The sequence below is a fragment of the Drosophila serrata genome, unplaced genomic scaffold (genome assembly GCF_035046125.1).
Source record: "Drosophila serrata isolate PLE 108 unplaced genomic scaffold, ASM3504612v1 contig_359, whole genome shotgun sequence".
NCBI classification, from domain to species: Eukaryota; Metazoa; Arthropoda; class Insecta; order Diptera; family Drosophilidae; genus Drosophila; species Drosophila serrata.
Genome location: NW_028257257.1, coordinates 293,947 through 318,362, shown reverse-complemented (window position 1 = coordinate 318,362; position 24,416 = coordinate 293,947). Strand labels below are relative to the sequence as shown.

Below are 24,416 nucleotides of genomic sequence, written 5' to 3'. Positions count from 1 at the left end.
TGAAAAGTTGTATGGGGAAATGGGATTTTATGTATTTTGATTTGGCTTTTATAATAATCATTTAAGAAATAGTTTACAAATATTTTCGCATAAATATTATTTATGCCGTTGGTTATATGAAAAACTCAGCTAAATATTTAGGAGTTATATTAAATATATTCCCTTACAAAATTTCCCACAATTCTCAATCATAATTATGACACACTCGATGCCCAGGACAGCTCACTTGATGGGAACCGAAGCCATCATCTTCATGGCTATCATTATCCTGGACTCGTATCGCATCCGGCTTGACATTTCAATTGAAAGCGTAGCAAATTCCTCAATTCCTCATGGATTCTTCTCTCTGGCTTATTGTTGTTTACATCAAACAAAGATTTACGGCAATTAAACATCTCTCTGCCATAGCTGGTGGTGACAACCCTCGCGATTATATCCTTTGCGGTTCACAGGATCTGTCAAGAGGGGGAAGGGAGATGGGAGTCTCTGGGCAAGAGCGACGTTGCGTGACGTTGAGGGCCGAGGGTGCGGCGGCGATATGAAAACCATAATTCCAGCAATAAATAAACCAGCAGCAGTGCTAGTTGTGATGACAATTATCTATGCCGAGATTTATGAGTCCTGCTCTCTCTCCCAGCTTTCAGCTTTCCTTGCCTTCCGTTTATTTTCACTTTTTTCCTCGCTTCCGTTCCGTGGCAAAAGGCGAAGCGTGCCGCCGTGCTGAGTGTGCAAATTTGCGCTGCCTGGCAATTAAAGTATCCTTTTGTCTGCTCTTCCTTTTTGTATTGCAGATAAATCCTCGCTGGACTGCGCCACCACATCCTCGCATGTGGCGGTGCCCTCCTCCTCGTCCTCGGCCAGCGACCATCAGCAGGGCAGGATCAGTGGCAGCAAGAGCAGCAGCAGCAGCAATGCAGCAGCGGGAGGAGCCTCATCGGGGACAGGAGCAGGATCAGGAGCAGGAGCAGGCGGCGGCTCAGCACTGTGTAAGTTTGAAACTCTGATTGTGCCGGGATGTCCTTTTCCTTTGAGCTTTTGACAGCTTTCAGTCAGGACCGCAACCTGATGGCGGCACACGGCGTCATTGTTCACATAAAAGGTGGCGCTCGTGTGCGTCACCGGGGGTGGCATGTCCTTGGCAAGGACTTTCTCGGTTCAGGGGGTGGTTCGGCCAAAGAAATTCGAGGGGAATATTGCGAATAACAAAACAGAAGTTTGCAATACATTTTATTCTTTCTAAATGACATTTTCCTTGGCTTTAATTTTGTATAAAATGTGAAGGAGTCATTTTCGACCCTATAAAGCATATATATTCTTGATCAGCTATCGATAGCCGAATCGAACTAGCCATCGCTGGCAAAAAATAATATTTTTTTAATTTTTTCAACATTTTTTAAGTATTAAAATCCTTTTTAAAATTTTCAAAAACTGAGAAACATTCTAATTTTCTTAAATTTAAAATAAAGTATGCAGATTTGTAAATCCAATAAAAACTAACATAGAACAGCTTTCCGAATTAAAATTAATGCCTATTTGCCTGAGTTATGGCATTTTTAAACTTTGATTTATCGTAAAAATTGTCATATAAATACATATATATCTATCTATATATCAGAAGGAGTCATTTCCGGCCGTATAATCCATATATATTCTTGATCAGCTATCGATAGCCGAATCGATCTAGCCCTCTCTGGCAGAAAACAAAATTTTTAACATTTTTTCAACATTTTTATGGATTAAAATCATTGTTAAAATTTTCAAAAATTGACAAAAATTCGAATTTTGTTAAATTATAAATTGAGTATGCAGATTTATAAACCTAATTAAAACTAACATAGAACAGCTTTCCGAATAAAAATTAATGCCCATTTGCCTGAGTTATGGCATTTTTAAACTTTGATTTTATCAAAAAATTGTCATATAAAAATATATATAAATATCTACTAAAAATAGTATTATAATTTCAGTCAGAACCTTATTACTCAGTGAAGAAGTCATTTTCGGCCCTATAATCCATATATATTCTTGATCAGCATCATTAGACGAATCTTTCTATGCATGTAGGAGAAGAAAAAATTTTTGTATAATTTTTTCAATATTTTATAAGGGGTTTTAATTTTGAAAAATTCATAAAAATTTGAATTTTTTCTAAATTTTAAACTGAGTATGCAGATTTGTTAACCTAATAAAAACTAAAGTAGGAACGCTTTCCGAATTTAAATTAGTGAGTTTTTGACTTAGTTATGAATATTTTAAGCTTGATTATGATTAATTTATAATTCTGTTATAAATTCCAATTGCAAGTTGCAAGGGTATATCATTTTCGACTTTTTGAAGTTAGAGTTCCTTCAAATAGGGATGCTGTATGCACGTTACTACTAGTTTTTACTAAAAACTTATTGAATTCAAAAGCTGCAAATGTAATACAGCTCCATAATTGTTCTTTAAAGGGCTAATTTAACCTTATTCTTATAGATATCCAGTTATTTTTGAGACCATAAATAGTTTCAACATCCAAAAATATGACATTTCTATTTATAACATAACTCCCTTTCAACCAATTTAAATATTTCTTCCCATGAAGTGCTCAAATCCCTCATTCAAGTATCTGCAAAGATCCCAGAAATCCCTGAAGCTGTGTTAGATATCTCAATTGCTCACTTGACATAATAACTTAAGCCTGACTAATGCGCGTAATCTGGACTGCAAACTGGTCCCTTTGGGAACTGCAATTGAGTCGAAATGACAGTGGGAAAGTTTAGCAAACAATTGTCAGGACCTTTATGCTTATGTTCATTGTCCTTGCCTTCAGTGTAAACACACAAAACGCAACAGTCACAACATTCGGTGAATCTGTGACTGCCCGTAGATAATTTGACTCTTAAGTGCTCTTCAGCGCTAATCCTATTAAAGCGTGTTAGTCACACGCTCCTTCAGGCACACTTCACCGTGCCAGGATATGCCTGGCACAACCCCCGAGCTCATCCAGACATCCTGGCCACCAGCTAGAGGGATGGATGGCCCGAACAATGAGGCTAATCGACAGATCATAAAATGATCAAAATGTTATGTGAAGCGCATTAGGGCGCACACTCCGCTGACAGTGGAAGTATCTATGGGATTGGATGGGAAGGACTTTCGTGTGTGTGGGATCCTTTTCGGCACAGACAATTGAGCGGTTAGCGTTGCATAATGAAAAAAAGGGGTGCTCAGACCAGAAGCACGATGACATCGATAAAATCATTCAGAAGGGTCTCTCAGCCAATTGATAGAATTTATTATTGTTTTATTGCGCTGATTAGAGTCATGTTTGCTTTAGTTTTATAGAGTACTTGTTGACTTTTGATGGGTGTTTATTGGGGATTTATGGTTGGAGTACTTAATTGGGTATATAAATTATAGAGACCATAAATTAATTGGTTACATTTAACGGGAAATAAATAAGTTGTTACATAAATAATGTTTAAGAAGTCGAAGAAAGGTAACAAGTTATAAAACAAGCTTTCAAACAAAAACCAAGCTTAATGGGCTTCACTTAATTTGAAAATCAAGAAATTTTCAAGAGTTTTGAAATCCCTTTATCAACCTTTTTTGCCACCCCTTTAATAATTCCCATAATTTTTAATCAAATTTCCAAGCCCTTGGTAATCACTTTCTGTGATGTCTTTTTGCTATTTGTTTGCTGGTTACGCTCACTCTAATCATAATCATAATCGGATAATCTGTCAGCGGGCTCCCACACACACCCCCTGACCGCCTTTTATCAACGCGCCCAGTGGGTGGGTAATCCGCCCTGCGACCTTTTGGGCGCCACCTTTGCCCTGTCTCCCTTCCCCATCTCTCAGTCTGCGCTGCGCCGTATGTTTTGCTCACTTGAAATTTAATTTCTGATTTCATTTGCGCACACAGTTTATGCCTTATATATATATTTTTTTGTTGCTCCCTTTAGGGCCGTAATTGTTTCAGGCTGTGAAAATAAATTGAAAACGCTGCTGCTGCTGTGCCAACTGGCGCCAAAAGGACGATGAGTGGTCCTTTTTGACAGCTTCGCGGACTGACGCTTGCGCTTAAATTTATTCACTCGCAAAAAAACGATGCGAGAATCTAGCGAAAATATATACATATATATAAAAAATGCGCATAATCGGTGAGAAGGAAAAGTCCAAGTTGGCCGGGAAAAACTTCTGTTTCCCATGCTCATATTGCTCTGCTGTTCCCCTTCTATTGTCCGCTCATGTGTGCGCCTATTGATGTCCAAATATTTTTATTCATGGCCCTTTTCGCGGTTCACTTAACTGCCGATCCAAGTCATTACCCAACCCCCGGGATCGGGCCGACTTACAGCACGAGCCGCTCATAAATCAAGTCATTGTTGTGGACCAACCCCCCGCCGAAGATGATGACGGCAACAAGCTGGAAAAATACACTTGCCTAATTTAGTTCTCGAACTTGTTAGCAATTTCCAATTAAAATTTATAAATTACAAATAAAAATGCGCTGCGGCAATTGTAATAGAAAACTGTCAACGAAGTGCAACAGGTTGGCTTCCGCCTTCGAAGTCCGACGCTTTTTGTGATTTATACCTCTGGAAATGACCCGCTTCCGACATGGAATATCAGAAAAGGAAAATATATAGAAAATGGGAAAAACACAAGCCACTACCAAGGGATTGGTGGGGGGGGGGGTAAAGGAAAAGGGAAAAGTCGAACCAGGCGCACTTGAAAGTTTTAGAGGCCCGAGCCCCTACTGCTTGCCACTGCCACCGCTCCTCCTGCCCCAACGGAAACGCAGTGCACCCGGAGCCGGAGGTGGCTGTGTCGAAGCGTCTCCGGTTTCGGCAGCCAGTGGCTCTGCAATTTAGTTGTCAATTGAATTTATGAGCTCGCTGAATTTATGGCCCTCCGCCACCGAGGTGCCGCGTCCTTTTATCTCAAGTGACACAACTCACGTGAGACCGTGGGATTTGCCGGAGTACAGAGAGCTCAGAGAGACCCCGAGTGAAACCCTTGACCCGCCAAAAAGTTAATCCGCGTTATCAATTGACAGCGAGGGTCGCTGGAAGTCAAACCTCGGTAATTTATAGCCGTCCCTGCACGTGAACCCACAACGCTTTCTCTCTCCTACAACCCCTTTGCATGTTAATTGTTTGTTTGCTGTTTGTTGTCATTGGCTCTTAAGTGGCGCGGGACGAGGGGTGCGGGTCTCACGTCCCGGGGTGTGCCGTGTGAATATGCTAGCTTTCAGCTTTAGAAAAGAATCGAACAACAACAAAAAATGATACAAAATTATTAAAGAAAAAAGGGGAAAACGACTAAAAAATACCCTTCATTCTTTAAATATTTATCTATTACCTCGAATTACTCTATTCTTTACCTTTTAATAAATTTTTAAATGATTTAAAACCCATTCTAGCTTTTCAGCTTTAGAAAAGAATCGAATAACAACAAAAAATGTTACAAAATTATTAAAAAAATTTTTAAAAGGGGGAAACGACTAAGAAATACCTTTCATTCTTTAAATATTTATCTATTACCTCGAATTACTCTATTCTTTACCTTTTAATAAATTTTTAAATGATTTAAAACCCATGCTAGCTTTCAGCTTTAGAAAAGAATCGAACAACAACAAAAAATGATCCAAAATTATTAAAGAAATTTTTGAAAGGGGGAAACGGCTAAGAAATACCTTTTACTCTCTAAATATTTATCTATTACCTCGAATTTTAATCTTAAAATACTTAACTGTTTACCTCTTAATAGGTTTTTAAATGATTTGAAACATATGAAGATTAGTATATTGTTTTATTACTGGAAACAGGTTATTAGACTGTTGGTAACATAATTCTGGGTTTTGTATATTCTATATATACCCAAAAAAAAGTTATATGTATGAACGTAAGTAAGCTTAGATCAAATTTTTCGAACACAAAATTCAATTTATTGTAGGATTTGCCTTTGTACAAAATTATAAAACACTATATTTGTAAATGGAAATACCATACCTCCCACTATCTTCTAATAAAAACCTCATACTTTTTAATACTATAATATAATTTCTCTATATAGATAGCGATATTGGAGTATAAGCAAGAGATCCTCACCATTTATGTTAAGATTTTTATTAAAATTCTGAGTTCTTACAGCCTTAAAAACCATCATACCCCTAGAACCCTACAAATACCTTGTATAAAAAAAATCAAGAGACAACTAAACGAGCTCGTGACACTCGCTCTTGCAATTATCTGAGAAAGTCAAACGCTGTGGTAATCGGAGTCGCACCCTGCACCCGTGTCACCCTTCCACCTTCCACCTTCCACACCCCTTGCCACCTCACAATTTCCACCACCCCCTTATCCTCATCAATCGCGCAATTATTGCTGGCATTGTTTAGATAGACAGCCACGAGGACACTTTCAATATGTCGCTGTGAGAATTTCAGAGCTTCCTTTCCTCCCGTTTGTTGTTCGTGTTCGTAATTTGTTTTTATTACAATTTTCACTTTTATTCGTGGGTCTGGTGTTCTTATTTTTCCCTTTTTTGTGGTCAGGGTTTGTTTGATTTTGGCGTGTTCCCTATGTTTTTGTCTACATTCCCCGGGTTGATATTGTTTTTTATTTTATTCGGTGGGAAAACAAGTTTCAGAGAGTCATTTAGATTTGGTGCACCCGATAAGCGAGGTGTAATAGGTGTGAACAATGCAGAGGCGATGGGGTTTGAGTTAACAATTAGAAAATAGAAAAATAAAGGTGGGAACTATATAAAAACAATGATATTTTTCTTGCAATATATAAAAATTCACTTTGAATTTTAGTTTGCAACAATTTGTTGCATTCTTTCACACCGATTTAAAATGGGTTTGAAATCTATAAAGTATTATAAAGTATTGCATGAAGTAGTTTCGGATTTCTGGAAGCAAATTATAACATCATTTCCAGGAAAGAGTAGATTTATTATTAATCAATCAAACATGGAATTTTTTTACGAGATTTACTGGTTTAAATTAGGTTGAAATATGTTTCAAAGTCCTTAACTAACTCTTATTCCCGATACTAGTCCCATTTTAATATAACCCCTAACCTATCTATGAAAAACACCAATTTTTCCACACTTAACCCTCTTGACGCTTTTCAAATAAAAAGTTTATAAAACTGCCAATTGGCAAGTGATTTATGCGCCGCCGTTGCCGCCCATTTGATTAACAAAATATTGAACCAACGAAGACCATATAGAAATGGGTGTATTCATGGGCATTGTATTTTTATTATTTTTATGCCCGATTATAACAATACGCATTTTGGCAATAACAAAATGCACAGCACTGCGCCTTGGGCGAAGTGAGCAATCCTTCGAGGAGCAAGAAAGAGGAGGAGGAGGAGTAGAACCCAGGACCAGGACATTAAAGACCCGCAAGGAGTCAATGGGGGAAATCGGCCTGTCATGCCTCGCAGGCCTCGCTGGCCACGTGCCGCGTCAAAGTCTCCATCGAGTGTTACATCATTCATACGTCATTAATGGCCACGTGTCTGGCCTGGCTTGGTTTGACTTGGTTTGGCTTGGCTGTTATTGTAGGCTGGGCCATTTCGATGTTCCTGCTGCACAAGGACATGGCGCAGGACTCACAAATATTAGCAACTATCCCTGTCTGTCAGTGGGTCCTGTCTCTCTTTTTCGCTCTGTTCAGGCTTGAGAAAACAAATCGCAGCGCTGATTGCGTTTCTTATTAACTGCCGTGGGTGGTTGGCCAGAACAATATGCTCCCTGTCTGCACTACACAAGAAGAAATTTGCTAATAATATAGTATAATCATAGATAAAAGTGTATGCTTCTGCTTGTTTGATAAGATATTCAGCGTGATATTGTACTTAACTTTGCTACACTACTTTTGATTGTTTTATATATTCTTTACCAGATTGTTCAATATATTCTTTACCAGATTGTTTTATATATTCTTTACTGTAATGAAGAGTTCCTTGAACTTATATTTCTCCCAGTGCATGTGGTGTTGTCGTGTTTGTCTTGACGCTCCGCTGAATATTTTGGCTGGACACACACACTCACACACAGCAAAAACATATGGACAGGCGGCTGATGCATTGATTGTCCTGCGGGAGCAAGGAGTCCTTTGATGAAGAATATTCTTATATAGACAGATGATTCAGGCCAATAAGGCAATGGCTTAAAGTCGACTTAAAACACTTGACTTGTGGGCGGTGCTGTGGGTGGTAACCTCAAGTTCGGGGGGAGGTACAGGCAGCGGAAGTGTTACGGCAAACGCAAAATGGCGGAAATCGCACAACAAAAGAAATTAATTTAAAGTTTCTCGGCCCCCCCGAAAGCGTGAAAATGAAATTACATAATGAATGCAATTAAAATGTTAAGCCAAGCTAAGACACAGAGACACACACACACACACACACACATGCTAGTGTACGAAAAAAAAGAGCTTTTCCTTTTTCCTTCACTTTGGCAGAGGAGAGCAAACAATTTGAGTTTGTGGCTCTTTTCCTCCGGCTAAGAACAGCAAATTGCTATTTAGCCATTTTAGTCATTTTAGCCATTTTAGATGCCATTAACACACACACACACAACTTGAGAGCAAGAGCTGGTGTTGGGAAGTAGGTGGGAGTGTCGGAGGGGCCTTTTGCCTTCCAGCCACGTTTATTAAATAACTGCGTGTCAAAGGAACTCACAGCCACAAACACACACCCACACAGACACACTTCCAGGATCACAAACTAGCACACAAATACATATATACACACACACACACACACACACACACACACACTCGAAAGGACCTGCCTTGACTTGCTAAAGTTTTCACTGTGTTTGTGTTGGTTTTAGTTTATTGCGTGGATGAAAAGCGAAATTTGTTTTTAACTAAATCAAAATTGCACAGATAAAGCATATACAACTAGAGAGCAATCTTTGGTGAATATATTCATGTATTTGTATTAATAGAAATCAACTATTTTTTCAAGAAATAACCTTAATTTTAAATTGAATTATCATTTTTCTTGCAGTTTAGATTATTGAATCTTATAAAGAAATTAACATCATACATTAAGTACAGAAAATGCAGTTATTATTATTTTCTAGGTGTTTAATTATACTACAATTTATTTATTACCTTAACATACTATATATGCCTTATAAGGAAATGCCAAATATTTCTATCAAATATTAAAATAAATCATAAGTCATCAAATTAAAGTGAAGATTTAAGAGTTCTCAAAAATCTTAAGAAATCCTTATAAATATAAAATTAAAGACTCCTTTCTTCTCTCTATATATAAAGAAGAAAATACCACAAAAATATAGTAAAAATCCTTAAAGAAATTAGCTTTTTAGCAATTAAAAAACAATCTTAATCAATCTCTTTTTTTTTGTAGAGTATTTAAGGATTGCAATTAAGCAAAACATGAAGCACAATATAAAAAAAGGAATCAAGCTAAGCTTTTCTCCTATTTGTGTTAGAGTGAGTGTTTGTTAGGTGTTTTTTGCGTGAGTGTGTGTGAGGAACTACAATTTGTTCGTTGACGCCTATGAATTAGCCCGAAACCACCCACTCGCTGCTGAACAAGGATACACAAGGACGGTGGCCTGGCATGGCCAGCGGCAAAGACTGAGCAAAAACAATTTCAATGGGAATTCAAAAATTAATTAAGCCAGAGCCCGAAAAAGTGTGTGTGTGTGTGTGTGTGGGTGTGGGTGTATTAAAGTGTGTTCTCTATGTATTTGTGCGGGTCTGTCATTTTCTGTTGCCTGCTTCAAGGGGCTAGATGAAATACGGGACAAGGAGGGAGCTCCACACCGTTGCACTTGAGCAGCTGCAGCGAAGTCGACGTTGACGCCAACGCATGTGCAGCGCCTTCCCTTGAAACCCATGCCACCTAGCACCACCCACTCTTAACCCACCTGACCCCCAACCGCTGGGAGCAGTCAAAGCCTTTCACAATCAACTATTGTTGATTTCTCCAACGGCTCCAACTTCTCGCGCTTTGTTTTTGGCGTCCCTCCACCGTGCTAACCACCCCGAATTCCAACCCAAAAGTGGACGGAACCCAACCCGGTGGTGGGGTGGTGGGGTGGCGCGTTGTAGGCGAACGACGAAACGGTAATATCCTTGTGTTTGGTGGAAGGAAAAAGGAAGTGGATAATACATCCGTCCTTGTTGCTTCGTGTCACCCACTAAAAAGGCGATGCCACTTCTGGAAGCTCTGCCGCTGGAGCAGCACGGCGGCGGCAGCGCCTCCATTGAGTGGCCCGCAAAAGAGACGGCACTACTAGCAGCACCGACCGTGCGTGGTCCTCAGTCAAGTGGAAATGGTATCCTCCTACCGAACCCGAGAGAACAAGAGCGAGAGAGAGCTTGAAAAGCTCTCCAAATATTCTAGGATTTCACCCGAACCCAGCCCGGCAGATCGTTACAATGTGGAGCCTTGGAGCTCCCGGCAACTCCCAGGAACAACCATTTGCAAAAAGCTTGCTGGGGGAAAAGCTCTCAGTGACTAGGCCACACCTCTCCTCACCGCTGATTGGCGGACACTGGCAGCTCTCAGGGGGGTGGTTAAGGATTATAAACCCTAAGTATATCCTGCAGCAGGAGCTCGACAGCGACAGAGCCAGCAACAGAAGCAGCAGCACCAGCAACAGCAGCGAACCAGACAGATAGATACACACACACACAGACACACAACAGAAGCGCCCACCACCACCCACCCACCAGGAGGAGGGTGGAACAACCGCCAACCAACCGCTGGCCACCCCCGCTGCCGCTCTGCCACGCTGCCACGGTATCGAGCTAAGGGTTGGAGGCAGGACGTTGGCAGGATATGCGCGATTTGACGACGGAATGAAATCAATTGTTACGCTGCCGTGCCACAGATCGGACGCAATCCGGTGTCAGTGCTCAAGCCCGATAGACCACGTCCTCGTATTCGTACTCGTCCTCGCCTCGCCTCCGCCAGGAGCATCCTTTCTTAGCCCAAGTGATTTACGCGATTTGGCCTGGGCCTACCCACAAATACCAATGCGAATATAACAAAAAAAGGCAAAAGGACTAACGCGAATATCACGTATACGTGCCGTGGGACATTGACACATATAAATCAGTTGGACACGCGAGCACGGCTGGCAGGCCAGGTCGCAAAGTGCATTGGAAAGTTCGGCCGGAAGTCGAGGTGTCCGGTGAACGGTAACCAGTTCCGATCGTCACTTTTCCCGTTCCCGTTCCTGTTCCTGTTCCTGTTCCCGTACCGGTTCCCATTCCCATTGCCGGTCCTTTTTCCGCTGCGCGTTTGCCCAACGTTTGCCCTTTTCTTAAAATACAAAAAAAAAAGAGAAAATAAAACTCAATTGTGGACACCACTTGGCGACGTCTCCGTCTCCGTGTTATTAGTTTCCGGACTCCGGCGACCAATTTACCGCTTGCCAAAAACAAAAACAAACAAAAATCGAAATACGAACAAGAAATCCAATTTGAATTTCAAATTCAAAAACTAATTGCGTCGGAACTCGCTACCGACGGCGGCCACAATGCTGGACATCAAGTCCTCCGCCGATTACTTGTCACGCTCCACGGGCAGCTTCAGCAACTTCTCAATGCTCTTCGCAGGTGAGTGGGCGGTGTGTGAGCCAGCCATCCCAAGACCGTCGGCCGCGGCGGTCCTCACAAATGCCACCTGGAATCCAAGTAATTACCAAGAAAACCCCCCCCAAAAAAAAAAGACTAGACTCCTAAGAAACTGCCGTCGTTTTACTATACGAACTTGTATATCTTTGATTTTCTTTTCGAGTTTTATAAATTGTATTTAAATGTCGGTTTTTCCTTCTCTTGCAGATTCCTCGTACAAATCGTCGTGGGGCTCCCACAGTTCGACACAATCGCAAGGTGAGTTTCATTTTCATTTATAATTAAAAGTGAATTATATATCAAAGTGCAAATGAAACAATTAAACAACTCAAGGTGTTAGAACTATAGTTTGTGGAACTCGCTGAGATACTAAAATATATCGGAAAATCCATTCAAATACTTAAAAAATATTAAAAGGTCAGTGTGTTGTATGGTTCCAGAAGTAGTTGTTATACCAACTTAATCAATATCTTCTACAGTAAAAGTATCTTTGTACACATATCTTTCCCTTTTCCTGAAATCCCATCCTAACTCCCAGTAAAATCCCCAAAAGAAACATGACTAATTTGCAAAGTTTCAATGATCACAAATTGCAATAAAAAATACTCAAAAAGTTGGGAGACAAGCCCGAAATTACAGCAAATTGCGAGGCACTCAAGGAAAGGCAACCCGAAATAAGCATTAAATATGCAAAACACACACACAGGACACACACCGAAAGTGATGAATGTTCACACGAAATTCCCAATCGAAGCCAGTGAAGCGTGCAAAATGTGTGTGCCTGATAGATGTATTCAAGCAAATCAACAAGCCATCGACTGAGTATTGACAGGGGGTTTCCACATCCTTTATACATAATTTTTCCTTTATATATATTCGAGTAGACTAGACAAAAGATAAAAGGCTTTGGAAAAAGGTGTGGAATACACGTGTTCCTCGGGGCTGTGGCCAACGAAGCGCAGAGACGAGGGGTTAAGCTCTATTAGGCTAGTTATGGCCTCAACTAATTGAAATTATAATAGGCTTTTGACACAGCCGCAGGACATTTTCATCCGAATCTGGACAAAATATTTTTCCAAAAATATTTTTCACACTCCAAGAGAGAGAGAGAGAAAATTTCAGCTTCGCTGATCGCATTTAGCTGCTGGCCATTGATGACATCAAAATTGTTCACAGCCAAAGTTGGTTGGTGCTCAGCTCAGCCCAGGACCTGCAGCACCACCTCCTCCCCAGTATCCTTCGGCGGCTGCTGCTGCAATCGGTCGCCTTTTGTGCTCTTCGCAGTTGAGTGGCCACGCAAAGCGCAAAAACCAAAAAATGTCATATGAAAAGCTGTCTTTGTTGCTGCTGTTGCTGCTTTTCTGTTATTTTTTTTAGCACAATAAGTGACAACGAAAACAACAGCGGGCGGTGCATGAATGGCCTCCCTTTTTGCACTGCGGAAAATTAAGGGAAACTATGAGATTTAATCGAGTGTAAAACATAACATTGTGTTAGTTTTTATGAATGTTTTTAAAGGTTTATAAAGAAGTAATTATAGATTAAATAGTAACTAGTGTAAAGGGGTTTTTGTGCATTTATAAAGATAATAAAATCTTTCAAAATTGCACAATAAATATTAAAATAAGATATTCTTCAAGACTTATAGATAGCTAAACAACTTTATGATCTCTCCATGATCATTATATACCCTTCATTTCTCAAATTTGTTCTTGTTTTACCAACTATCATTGGCCATTCTGGAGTTATTTCTCCCTGTGTACATCCCATTCTGTGTTTATCAGCCTGCGGCTTTAATTTTATTCGAGTTTGAAGCGTGAAGTTTGCCACACAACTTGAGCGCGCCCGAGATTGTAAATTGAATTGCCAGCGGCATTGTTTTGGCTCTTTGCAATCATATTCCATTACGGCCCAGTCGAGAGATGCAGAGATCCTGCGCTGCTCATGTCACAGTTGTCCTGCCCACGGGCATACGCTGCTCCATTCAGATCCAGATGGGATGGATGGGTTCTTTGATGACAGCGCCGAGATAATGTTTGTGTTGCGGTTGAGTTGATGATTGCCTTTGATTTCCCACCCGAGAGAGACAGAGAGCGAGAGTGTTAACACTTGACAGTTTTCTGATTTACCAATTTTAATAGATTTTATATTAAGCTCTTAAATGTTTATGTCTTGCAGGTTACAGCTCGAACGCCCTGAGCATTAAACATGATCCGCACTCACAACTACGGCAACCTGGTGAGTGTTTTCTTATACTATTTCATTTTTTTGAAAGGAAAAGGCAAAGAAATACAGGGGTAGATTTATCTAATCTTAATATGAGTTTAAATACTTATGTATTTAAATAATATGATTGGTGTGGTTTGTCTAACAGAGCAGCATTCTACAAATATAATAATAATTTACTTAATGACAAATTATCATTATCATTATCAAGCTTTAGAGTTTGTGGTATAAATTATATTAAACAGAATTTGCATTTAACATGACTTAAAACCTTTTAATGAATTTTAATCCTTTAATAAGAACGCAAATGTATACCTTATTTCCCCTTAAAAACTTCATCAAACTTGAAGCTATCAAGGACAGATGCTTCAGCACACGTGCCCCCTTTGTTGAGCCTAAAAACCAACATAAACATAAACAGTATCCAGGAGAGATCTCAAAAAAAGCGAATTCGAATCGAATCCTGTGTTGGCCAACACTAATAAAGTTTCGGTTTTTGTATCGAGCGCACGTTGCAAGTGCCACTTGAGTTCGAGTTTTGGTTCCTTTTTTTTCTTTTTTTGCACTACCCTCATTGAGCTTCAAAAATTCATTTCGAATGTAAGGGGGGAGGACTTTTGAAACCGAGACCGAGACAGCAACAGAAATCGAGCAAATACTGTCGCAGAATCAAAACCTTAAATACGCCACTTGAGCATTGGAAATGGTAATGGAAACAAAAGTGCCGAGCCGCTGAATTGAAGCGTAATGGAAACAATTGAAACGGCCATAAAGGATTCTCAATTAGAGGGGAAGGATGAGGATGAGGATGAGGATGAAGCAGGGCCACCAGGCCCAGACCCAGATCCAGACCCAGACGCACTTGGACGGGGCTTTTGTTGCTGTCAAATTTGACGGCCGTGGTTGAATAAGACGACGCGTGCCAAAGTCGGGGGCAGTTTTTTCCACATTCGTTTTTTTCGGGGCATTAAAGCTGTTGAAAGAACAACGGACCAACGACCAAGCAACTGTGCACAAAACAATGGCCAGGACATATAGGACATGGGACATTGGACACGGGACTCAGGCAGGAGCGAGCCGACAAGCCAAGGAGCGGCGGAGGACTCTAGATGATGCGAATTATGGACAATTTTGTTTGAATGTCTGGTGTCGGTCTCGCTGCAATCAGAGTAACCTTTTTGTTGTCAAGACTGCAAGTTAAGCACTGGGAAAAAAGAAGAACCTTTTTAGCCCTTTTTTATAGAAATAAATTTCAATAGATACTTAAGTTTCACTTTTAAAATAATTTTTGTTGTGTTCAAACTAACATTTGTATATTTATATGCATTTAAAATACGATTTTAATAGAATCAAATATTTATTTTCAAAAGAAAAGCTTAATAATTTAGAAGTTTGAAGAATATACTTTTTCCTTTCAATTAAGAATACGATTTAACCAACAGAAATCATTGTGGAGGCTATTAATTGTAGGAACACATTTTCTGTGGTCTCTAGATTTTCTGCCCCCTCTTATAATATTTATTTTGAGTGTACCCTCAAGAATGGCAGGCTGTGGCAGTAACAACAACAACAAGAACAACGCGCAGGAAACGCTCGCCGGATAATAAGTGAAATGGATATTTGGAGTGCGAGTGCGAGTGTGTGTGTGTGTGTTGCAAGTGCACTCGACAAATGCGCGCAAATGAAGCATCTGCATATATATATACATATACTATATATTCTATGTTATATAGTATAGACTTTTCACAGTTTTCTGGTAATGCATTTCATTTCGTCAACGGAAACTAGAACTTGCCTTTGTATTTCTTTGCCTCGCACCCTTCATTAAGACATTTGCATAAAAGGACCCCAGTCTCTATTCCATTCGTACTTATTGCTATACCTTTTCTCTATTTCCACCCCCTCGTTGCAGATCCATATCAAATGTTCGGACCCACCAGCAGCAGGCTGGCCAGCTCAGGTGAGTGGAAATCACAAAAGCATAAAGATGCAGGTGCCGCGATTAGTCCGAGTCCACGTGACTAAGCCTGCCTGGCCGGGAGTCCTGCATTTCATTATCATATCAATTTCTGGCCGAGATTCAACTTAGTCATTGCCCGGACTTTCGGGCGACCCTAACAAATTAACCCGTTGCATGCGAGTTTAACCCTCTCGCGCCTAGAGCTCTGTTTCGGGGTGCAGTTTTCTAATTTATGCGAAAGGTGTTTTTTCCTAAATTTATTACTGGGAGGCGTGGCTGGACAATTGTTTTTGCAGCTCTGACTTTTCGGACTTTCCCGGGAATTGTGTACGATTTCTGGGCACGCGCCCTGCCCCGCCATTCGGACGCGAAAATCCATTAAAAAAGAGTTTAAGAGTTTGCAGAGTCAGAGTAAAAGGCGCCGTCAAAGGGTTTCGACGGTGGGCGTGTCCTTAATGTCCTGTATGGATTTGATAAATTGGTCAATGGATGTGCTCTTTTTCTCACAATGCCTGGGAGATACATAAATGGGCTTGGGAAAAAATGATTGGATTCATAACAATTGAGACTTGGGAACTATAGTTTCATTAGAGATCGTTTTGTCTTGTTTTTTAGACATGAAATATTATCAATGTAGTGCTCGCAGGAATAAAAACACAATTTAATAATTTTTATGCGATATAAAGGATCTTAAAAAGGCTTAAAAAATCGCAAGCACTCCCTAATCCTTTTAAATTGCATTTAAATGTAGAATATTGACAAACCTTAAAAGATAAACAAAAGCAATTACCAAACTCAAAACACAATATAGGTTTCCATTTAGCAATCCATAAACCAATTGAAAAATATAAACTTAACTTGATATAAGTTCTTGGATTTCCATTAATACCCAAAAAAATATAGCTAGAAAATCAAAATGAAAGTCAATTTCAAAATGGTGCTCATTGCCTCTGACCGACGACCCGTTGCCAGGACAAAATCAATAATTCCCCATTGATCCGGCGCTGGGGGCGAGCTTTTGACGCCGCCGCCATTACGCTGGCAATGCCGAGGATGGGGAGGACGAGGGTGTGGACTCCACCTCCTCTGGGGGACACCATCGAAACATGGCGCTCGAACGGAATTAGCATAAAAACCCAGACGCCCAACATTTTCCGGCGCGACATTTACACGAATCGGACGGACTCTCTCTTTCTATCCCTCTCTGGCTGATTGTTTCCTTCTCTTTCCGATTGTTTGTTGTGCGGTTTTTGGTTTTTAGAGGCCCGTTGCCAAGAGTTTGGGCTCTAAACTTGGCTCTTCAACTTGAACGCAAAAGCTCACTGAGAAAAACCCACACCCGAGTTTCCTTGGGTACATACTGCGCTTTCGCTTTTTGGGTGGCAAAAATGCTGTTTTTGATTAATTATGGCTTCCTCTCGACACGGAACCGCTTTGTTAGCCAGGTCCGGTCCCACTAGCCAGCTCAGACCAAGCTGGCCCACACACTTGACATGCCACCTCATTTGCATACGTGTGTGTATCTGCAAGTTGCATGCACCTCGCAGGAGTGATACAAAAATGTATAAAAAGGCAAGAATTAAAACATGAAACCGCCTCAGATGCACCCAGAAAAATATAAAAGAAAATTATATTACCAAAGAGTATTATAATGTTGAAACTTTGAAAAATCCCTAAGAAGAATGTTTATTGGGGTAAAAGAATATTTAATCAAGCTAAATATCGTTCCCATTATTCTTTTGAAAATTACAAACAATTATATTTCAATAATTTCCTTTTAAACGTTTCAAACATTAATATTTTGTGTCATCCCTTCACAACTTTGTGGAACAATTTTCGGCTGTTAAAACAAAAAACTTTTAGTCCTTGCTTATTCCATAAATATATATTTTCCCAGTGTACATACTGTATAATTAAATAAGCCTAAGCCAAGACCAAACATAACTTTTCTTAATTATGAAAACGAACGAAAAAGCAAGAAAAATATAGCCACTACAGCAGCCTCACATCAAAGAACTGGTCGGGCTAATTGCTTCCTGTTTTGCACATACTTTTCCGCCGACGGCGGAATTATTAAATTAACATTTTTTCGGGCCTTAAAAAAACTTTGACGCCTTTCTGCTTCATGGAGAGACACTCCTTAAAGGGCCAACTATTTGGCTTTTAGTTGTCTTGTTGGGCTGTTAATAGCGTGTCAATTACGCCCTCTTTTTTTTCAAACTAACTCCAGTGCGGTGTCTTCTTCGGCTTTGTCATTCATCATCGTCATCATTCAGTCGCCGTGTTGGCACTTAACACATTCACTTGGCCATGATTTGCAATTAACGCAATATTCATGACGTTCTCACACATGAGCAGTCGCTAAGCCACCACCAAAAGGAGCAGAGACTCGTTTCCCTTTATTTCCCACTCAAGTTTTCCCAACCACCCCGTGTCCTTTTTTTCTCTCTCTCTATTTCGGATTTTGTCTGACGGAAAACAGAGGAGGACGAGAGCAGGGAGCAGGGAGCAGGGAGCGATTGTACGTCCTATGACGTCCACGGCCTAATTGCCAAATGATTAAGCGATTTATGATGTCTGCGTCGAATGCGTAGCGAATTCCGAGCACAATATACAATCATAATTCTGTAAATGTTTTAGCACGCACAAAGAAAATTTGAAAAGCTATTTTGGGGGGAAAAAGTTCAGTGTTTCGCGGGGGAGAAAGTCAAAGTTCAAATGGAGAAATGCCATGATATGGACACAATACATATTGCTGGAATAAATAATAATGTTTTTGCTGCCAGCCAATAACAAAAGAAGGTCGAAAGCAATGAGATTAGCTCATGGGTTAAGCTAGAAAGGGAAGTATTATAAGATATATTTAGAGTTATATATATATATTTTCGAGTTATATGGAATCCATAAATAAAAATATGTAAATGCATTGCTAAACTACAAAGTATACAATTATTCCTAACACTAAATCCAGGCCTAAGGTTAGACCTCTTTTTTACAGTTCAGATAGTTGGATAACTCTCATTTTTCGTCGAATCTCTTTCTTCCAATGAAAGTGCAATTGGAAAATTCTCTCTAGATTTCCCGAAGGAGCTGCTCTATCCCAGTTCCATTACACTTACATGCAATACCATTTCCGTTGCGCTACACTTCTCTTACAATAATTCGAGCCGAGCGTTGGTCTTAGTTATTTATTGAAGGGGGAAGCCCCGGGAGCTTGGAGCTTGGATCAGAGCCTACTACTACCCGGGGGTCTTGGCTTTGGGCAGGAAATGCTTTATGGGGTTTTTGCATGCCACAAAATGCTTACATTTTGACCACACACATACACACACACACACATCCCCGCAGCCGCAGCCGTTAATTTAAGCCCGAAACGCCAAAAGGATATGCTCTTTTGATGGACATTTAGGCAGGCCAAAAATACCCACATTAAATGTCTCTATACAGAGCAATCAAGGAGGTCATTTCTCATGTTCCTTTCCCTTTCTCCCCCCTATTATTATAGGCTCTGGCCAGATCCAGCTGTGGCAGTTCCTGCTCGAGCTCCTCTCGGACTCCAACAATGCCAGCTGCATCACCTGGGAGGGCACCAATGGCGAATTCAAGCTCACCGATCCCGACGAGGTGGCCCGACGCTGGGGTGAACGCAAGTCCAAGCCCAATATGAACTATGACAAGCTGAGCCGGGCTTTAAGGTGAGTTTACATGATTTTTAAGAACAATTTAAGGATTTAATATAATAAAAACAATCAAAATTCGACGGATACCCATTGATATAAAGTAAATGTAAGCTTTTTGTTACACAAATAGAAAAGAAAACAAAACATTAAGGATATCAGGATATCAAAGACAACCCAAAACATAGGAACTTAAAAATGGTAAAAATAGTAAAAACCAACAAGTCCAAAAGTCAAAATCAAAATAAAAGTGTACCAGCATAGGGAGACACGTTTCGGAAAAAGAAAGACGCTTTACTTAAAATTATTTACCAAAACCATAACAAATTTTTCTTAAAAGGGAACCAAAGAAAATAAGAAAATCGAGCGTCATAAAACCTGTGAAAAATCATAACATCCAAATCCCGTAGGCCAAAGAACATAATTTTTGCAATTTGAGTAATAGGAAATAAGAATACATTCAATATAAAAAATAAATACATTTTCCACTCACCGATTTTCTCATTTTAGTTTCTTTTTTTTGCATTTTCTTCATGTTATTAATTGTTCATCTTGTTTAATTGTCAATTACATTGCACACTTTAAAGTCCGGCACTCGCGACACTCTTTCCATCCTTTCCTTTTTTTAACACACTGAATTTAAAGAATTTTCTAGATAATTTATATAAACACTGAAAAAAAACCAAAAAAATCAGACATAATCAACACATTTTATGTAACACAATATATTAGCACTTCAAAAAAAAAAAAAAAAAAAACACAGAATTAAAAACATTTTATGTAAAAATTATTAAAACACTTCAAAAAACAAAACAAAAAAACACTCACACTGAATTAAAATTATTTCTTTTCAATTATTAAAGCACTGAAAAAAATAAAAAAAATATATATGGAAAGGAATGGAAAACACTTTAAAAAACGCACACGAATTACACCGATTATCTCTGACATATTTAATTAGAAATGTTGCACTTGTCTTTTCACTTCGTTTATGTACGCACTCTTTCAGCGCGTTATGTTTACATTTCTTTCTTTCTTTCAAACGCACAAAACAGCGTAAGAAAACAGTTAGTTTGCATCTTGCTTTGAGAGAGGGAGAGCGAGTGGCATGCACTCCCAAAAAATATGTATACTCCAACGCACACATACATGCATACATATTGGCGGGTGTTCCACTGCCTGCCGTTGTCCACGGGAGTCTCACGTGATTTAATTGCAGTTTTAGTGGCTTAAATTTGATATTCACTAGCTAACTGTGTTAAAAACGTCTTATTTTAGTTAACACACACCTATTTATTATGTTATTGCACTTCGGCACTTGCACAATGCGTGATTTTTTCACATTCCGTTGTGCGCTCGCACAATTCCCGTTGGAAAAGGAGACAGCACTCACTGCAAATTTTTAATTCCTTTAAATACTTTGATAATTCACTTGTTTGATGAATTTTCGAGTGTCCCCGTATAAAGGGCACTTAGTTTAATAGATTTAATTGTTTTGTTGGTATTTTTAAACATTTTTTACCGAGTAAAAACGTTTTTTAGCAGGAGCACGCCGCAGTTTAGTTTTTCTTCTTTCACTTTTTTTTCGCCATTGAAAACCGTTCATTTGGCTTGGCAAAGCTGGCAACGGGATCCAAGAGATCCCAGAGAGCCAAGAGAGCCGAGAGAGCTTTGAGAGCCAAGAGAGCGTGCATAAAGGGAAACTGAAATTAAAGGGAATATTATATAAATAATAATAACACATGTAATGATTAAATTTCTAAATTTTTAAAGTATTCACGAACATTTTTATTTTAAATGCAGCCTGCAGATTTATTGACCTAATAAAAACTAGCACGGAAAAGCTTAGCTTTGTTTGTATGTTTTTTTTTCAACTCGATCATATGATCCAAGCTGCAGGTGCATAAAAGCTTCGGCTTGCGGAAGTTAGCTTTTGTTTTTATTAACTGCTGATTATATCTATGAAGCTTTTCATAATTGATTTCAAGTAAAGCGCAGTTCCTCTTCCTCAATGCTAATAAATATATAAATAAAATTAATTTATATCGTATATTGTTATATGTAGCTATTTTTATACCCCTGTAAAGGGTTTTTTAATGTTAGTCAGTGAAGGAGTCATTTGCGACCCCATAAACCCTATATATTCTTGATCAGCATGAACAGGCGAACCTTTCTAGCTGTGTTGGAAGGAAATTTTTTTTTTTTAATTTTTTTTCAAAATTTTACATTGTTAAATGGTTAAAAAATTGAAAAAAAAACGATGTTTTTAAATATTAAATTTAAGTATGCTGATTTATTACCTTTATAAAAACTAACACAGAAAAGCTTTCCGAATTGAAATCAATGCATTTTTGGCTGAGTTATGAACAATTTAAAGTTTGTTACCTGATCCAATGGCAAATTGGAAGGGTATACGAACTTCGGTCTCCCGAACTTAGCTTTCTTTCTTATTTTTATATTTCTATGTCCAGGGAAACTTTGGATGTTGATTTTCCAATATAGTATTGCTAACTTAAGAGACATAAAACCAACATTCGATTTCGTTTTCTAATGAGTTTCCCTCTTAACTAATGGGGTTGTTTTTTTTTTTGTACCCTGTGCAATCGAGCATTCCGTAATTAGCAGATATTTCTAGATGTATCTCAGCCATCGAAATGCGAGCATGTGTGCAATTTGCCAACTGATTTGTGCCTGCTGCTGCACTGATTAGCCGCCGCTTTGATGCCAAAACAGTCGGAAAATTGCCCAGAAAAAAATAAATAAAAATACGTAAAAGAAGGAAAAACAGCTAATCCACTTGCTGATCCAAGACTTGGCCCACTTGATTGTGTGTGGGCGTGGCCGAGGAAAGCCTGGACAGAAATTGAATCACAAATCGAACGGGAATGTAATCAGAAATCCAATAAAATCGCAATCTAATTGCAGGGCAGCATAATTCGATTGCCAAATATGGGATTCCCTCCCAAAACCTCTCTAGAATTTCTCTAGAATATATCTCTGATTTGGGTAGAGAAACATATGCACAAAAAACTATTTGTGCAACGGTCAATTTGCTAAGTAAACATGGCCTGAGACCAGGACGAACCCTTTTAGCCATCTCCTTGAAGCTGTCACTTGCAATCAGAGAGGACGAGGACGAGGACCAATGATGCGAATTGAAGTGGAAAAGTCCTGGCAGCCAATTTGCAACATGCTCCTCCGCACACACACACATGTAAATAAAATGTAAAAAGTCTAGAAAATCACACGAGAAATCCTTTTTGATGTGCAGGAAGCCTCAACATGTCTGTTCTCTTTTTTCTTTCCATTTTATATATTTTTTTTTTCAACTCAATTGAACACGAGAAGAGACATCAACGCCGCTGGCTTTCATGTTTGCTCAGAAATGCGAGTGCAAGTGTGTGTGTGTGTGTGTAAATTAACACTCAGCTTACACCCACGCAGGACCCACAACAAGGACAAGTGCTTTAATGCTTCATTTGACATGTTTATTCACAGCCAGCTGGCCTTTTGTTGGTCTCTCCATGGGCCAGGCCAATCCTCGAAATGGGTTTACTTTAATCCTTTCGTTGTCTCGCTCTCCGTTGTCCTTCCTCCTGATTGAGCGCCTTTGTCCTTAGCCACCGACCTCATCAGTCATTGATTGGCTTTGATTGTCTGTGCAAAGAGGACCTCCTTCTCCCCTCTCCCTCTGCTTTTTCAGGCCTTTGTTTTTGCTGCTTTTAATTTATGGCCTTAATTGGCATAATTTATGGAGGAGAGTTGGTCAAAAAAATAAATAAAAGCCAACTCAACTGCACACATTATGCCAATTTGCATTGATGCATTGAAATGTTTGCAATTCGTTTTTTTATTTTTGTAATTTATTTGTGCATTTTTTATGCCGCCGTTCACTTGTCAAGCGGAAGTTGTGGACATTTTAAAGCGTAACAATAAGCGGACAATATGGAGGAGAGGGAGCTATCCCTGCTCCTTATTTAAAGGATATATTTTAAAGGCCTAGAGTCCTGTCTGCTGTGCCAAAAGCCTGTCCAACTTAATGAAAAGAAATCGCTGCTAACCCCTCGAATGCAAACAAATTTCTCTCGAGTTTCTTTTGGCCTGAAATGAACGCCCACATAATTTTCCATCTCTCTTTCCGCCCCCTTGTCTTGGCCAATTTCTATTTGCGTTTGTGCACAAGGCGTTGCCATTTAATTGCTCCTGGGGGAGCGGCACTAAAATCGCTTAATGTCAGCAAATTAACTTAAAACGCATAAAGCGAGCATTATTTTGTAATTATTTATTGTCCTTTTGGGGGGCAAGGGGAGGACTGAAAGCTGGATCTGAGCTCATCTCAGCCTTTGTTTGACTTTCCCACATTCAGATTGAGGGAAATGGGCAGTCGGAGTACATTTACTGAGGGTTGATTTCCACTTGCAAGTCAACTTTATGGTTTCAGTTTGAAATTAAGATTAACACTAGTAAATGGTATTTGAAATACAGATTTAAAGTATGTTTTAAGTAGAAACATGCAGTGTTTCAAAGGATTAAACATTTTAGCATATCCTTAATCTATTTGTACCCCCTTACTCATAGTTCTTGGGGGTAAAAACTCTAAGAAAACCTTTAATAAAAGCCATTCTATCATTCTATTTCAGGTATTACTACGACAAGAACATAATGACCAAGGTGCACGGCAAGCGTTATGCGTACAAATTCGATTTCCAAGGACTGGCAGCTGCCACACAGCCGGCGGCCAGCGATCCCACCTACAAGTACCAGAGCGACTTGTTCATGACACCATATCACCACAGCGCCAAGCTCAGCTCGTTCATGAGTCCGCATCATGGCATGACCTCATCGTCCGGTAAGAGTCCATTTGTGATTCAAGAAATCAAACTTCGAGCTGTTAAATTACTGAATTTAGGAAAAGCAAA

At 39.5% G+C, this 24,416-nt stretch overlaps 1 protein-coding gene across 3 annotated transcripts in view; it reads left to right on the top strand.

Annotated features, from left to right (window-relative positions):
• The window catches only part of LOC110184747 (DNA-binding protein D-ETS-3), a 33,691-nt gene that overhangs the window by 7,211 nt on the left and 2,064 nt on the right, over positions 1 to 24,416 (top strand). Inside the window, exons 4-9 of one of the 3 annotated variants that reach the window (XM_086838690.1) lie at positions 792 to 986; positions 11,842 to 11,892; positions 13,813 to 13,872; positions 15,773 to 15,820; positions 19,326 to 19,515; positions 24,138 to 24,346. In XM_086838690.1, coding sequence (XP_086694816.1) covers positions 792 to 986; positions 11,842 to 11,892; positions 13,813 to 13,872; positions 15,773 to 15,820; positions 19,326 to 19,515; positions 24,138 to 24,346 — 753 coding nt within the window. Of the gene's footprint in view, positions 1 to 791; positions 987 to 10,790; positions 11,695 to 11,841; positions 11,893 to 13,812; positions 13,873 to 15,772; positions 15,821 to 19,325; positions 19,516 to 24,137; positions 24,347 to 24,416 lie in introns of those variants that run through there. The other 2 variants (XM_086838691.1, XM_020953377.2) reach the window with 2 other exon arrangements.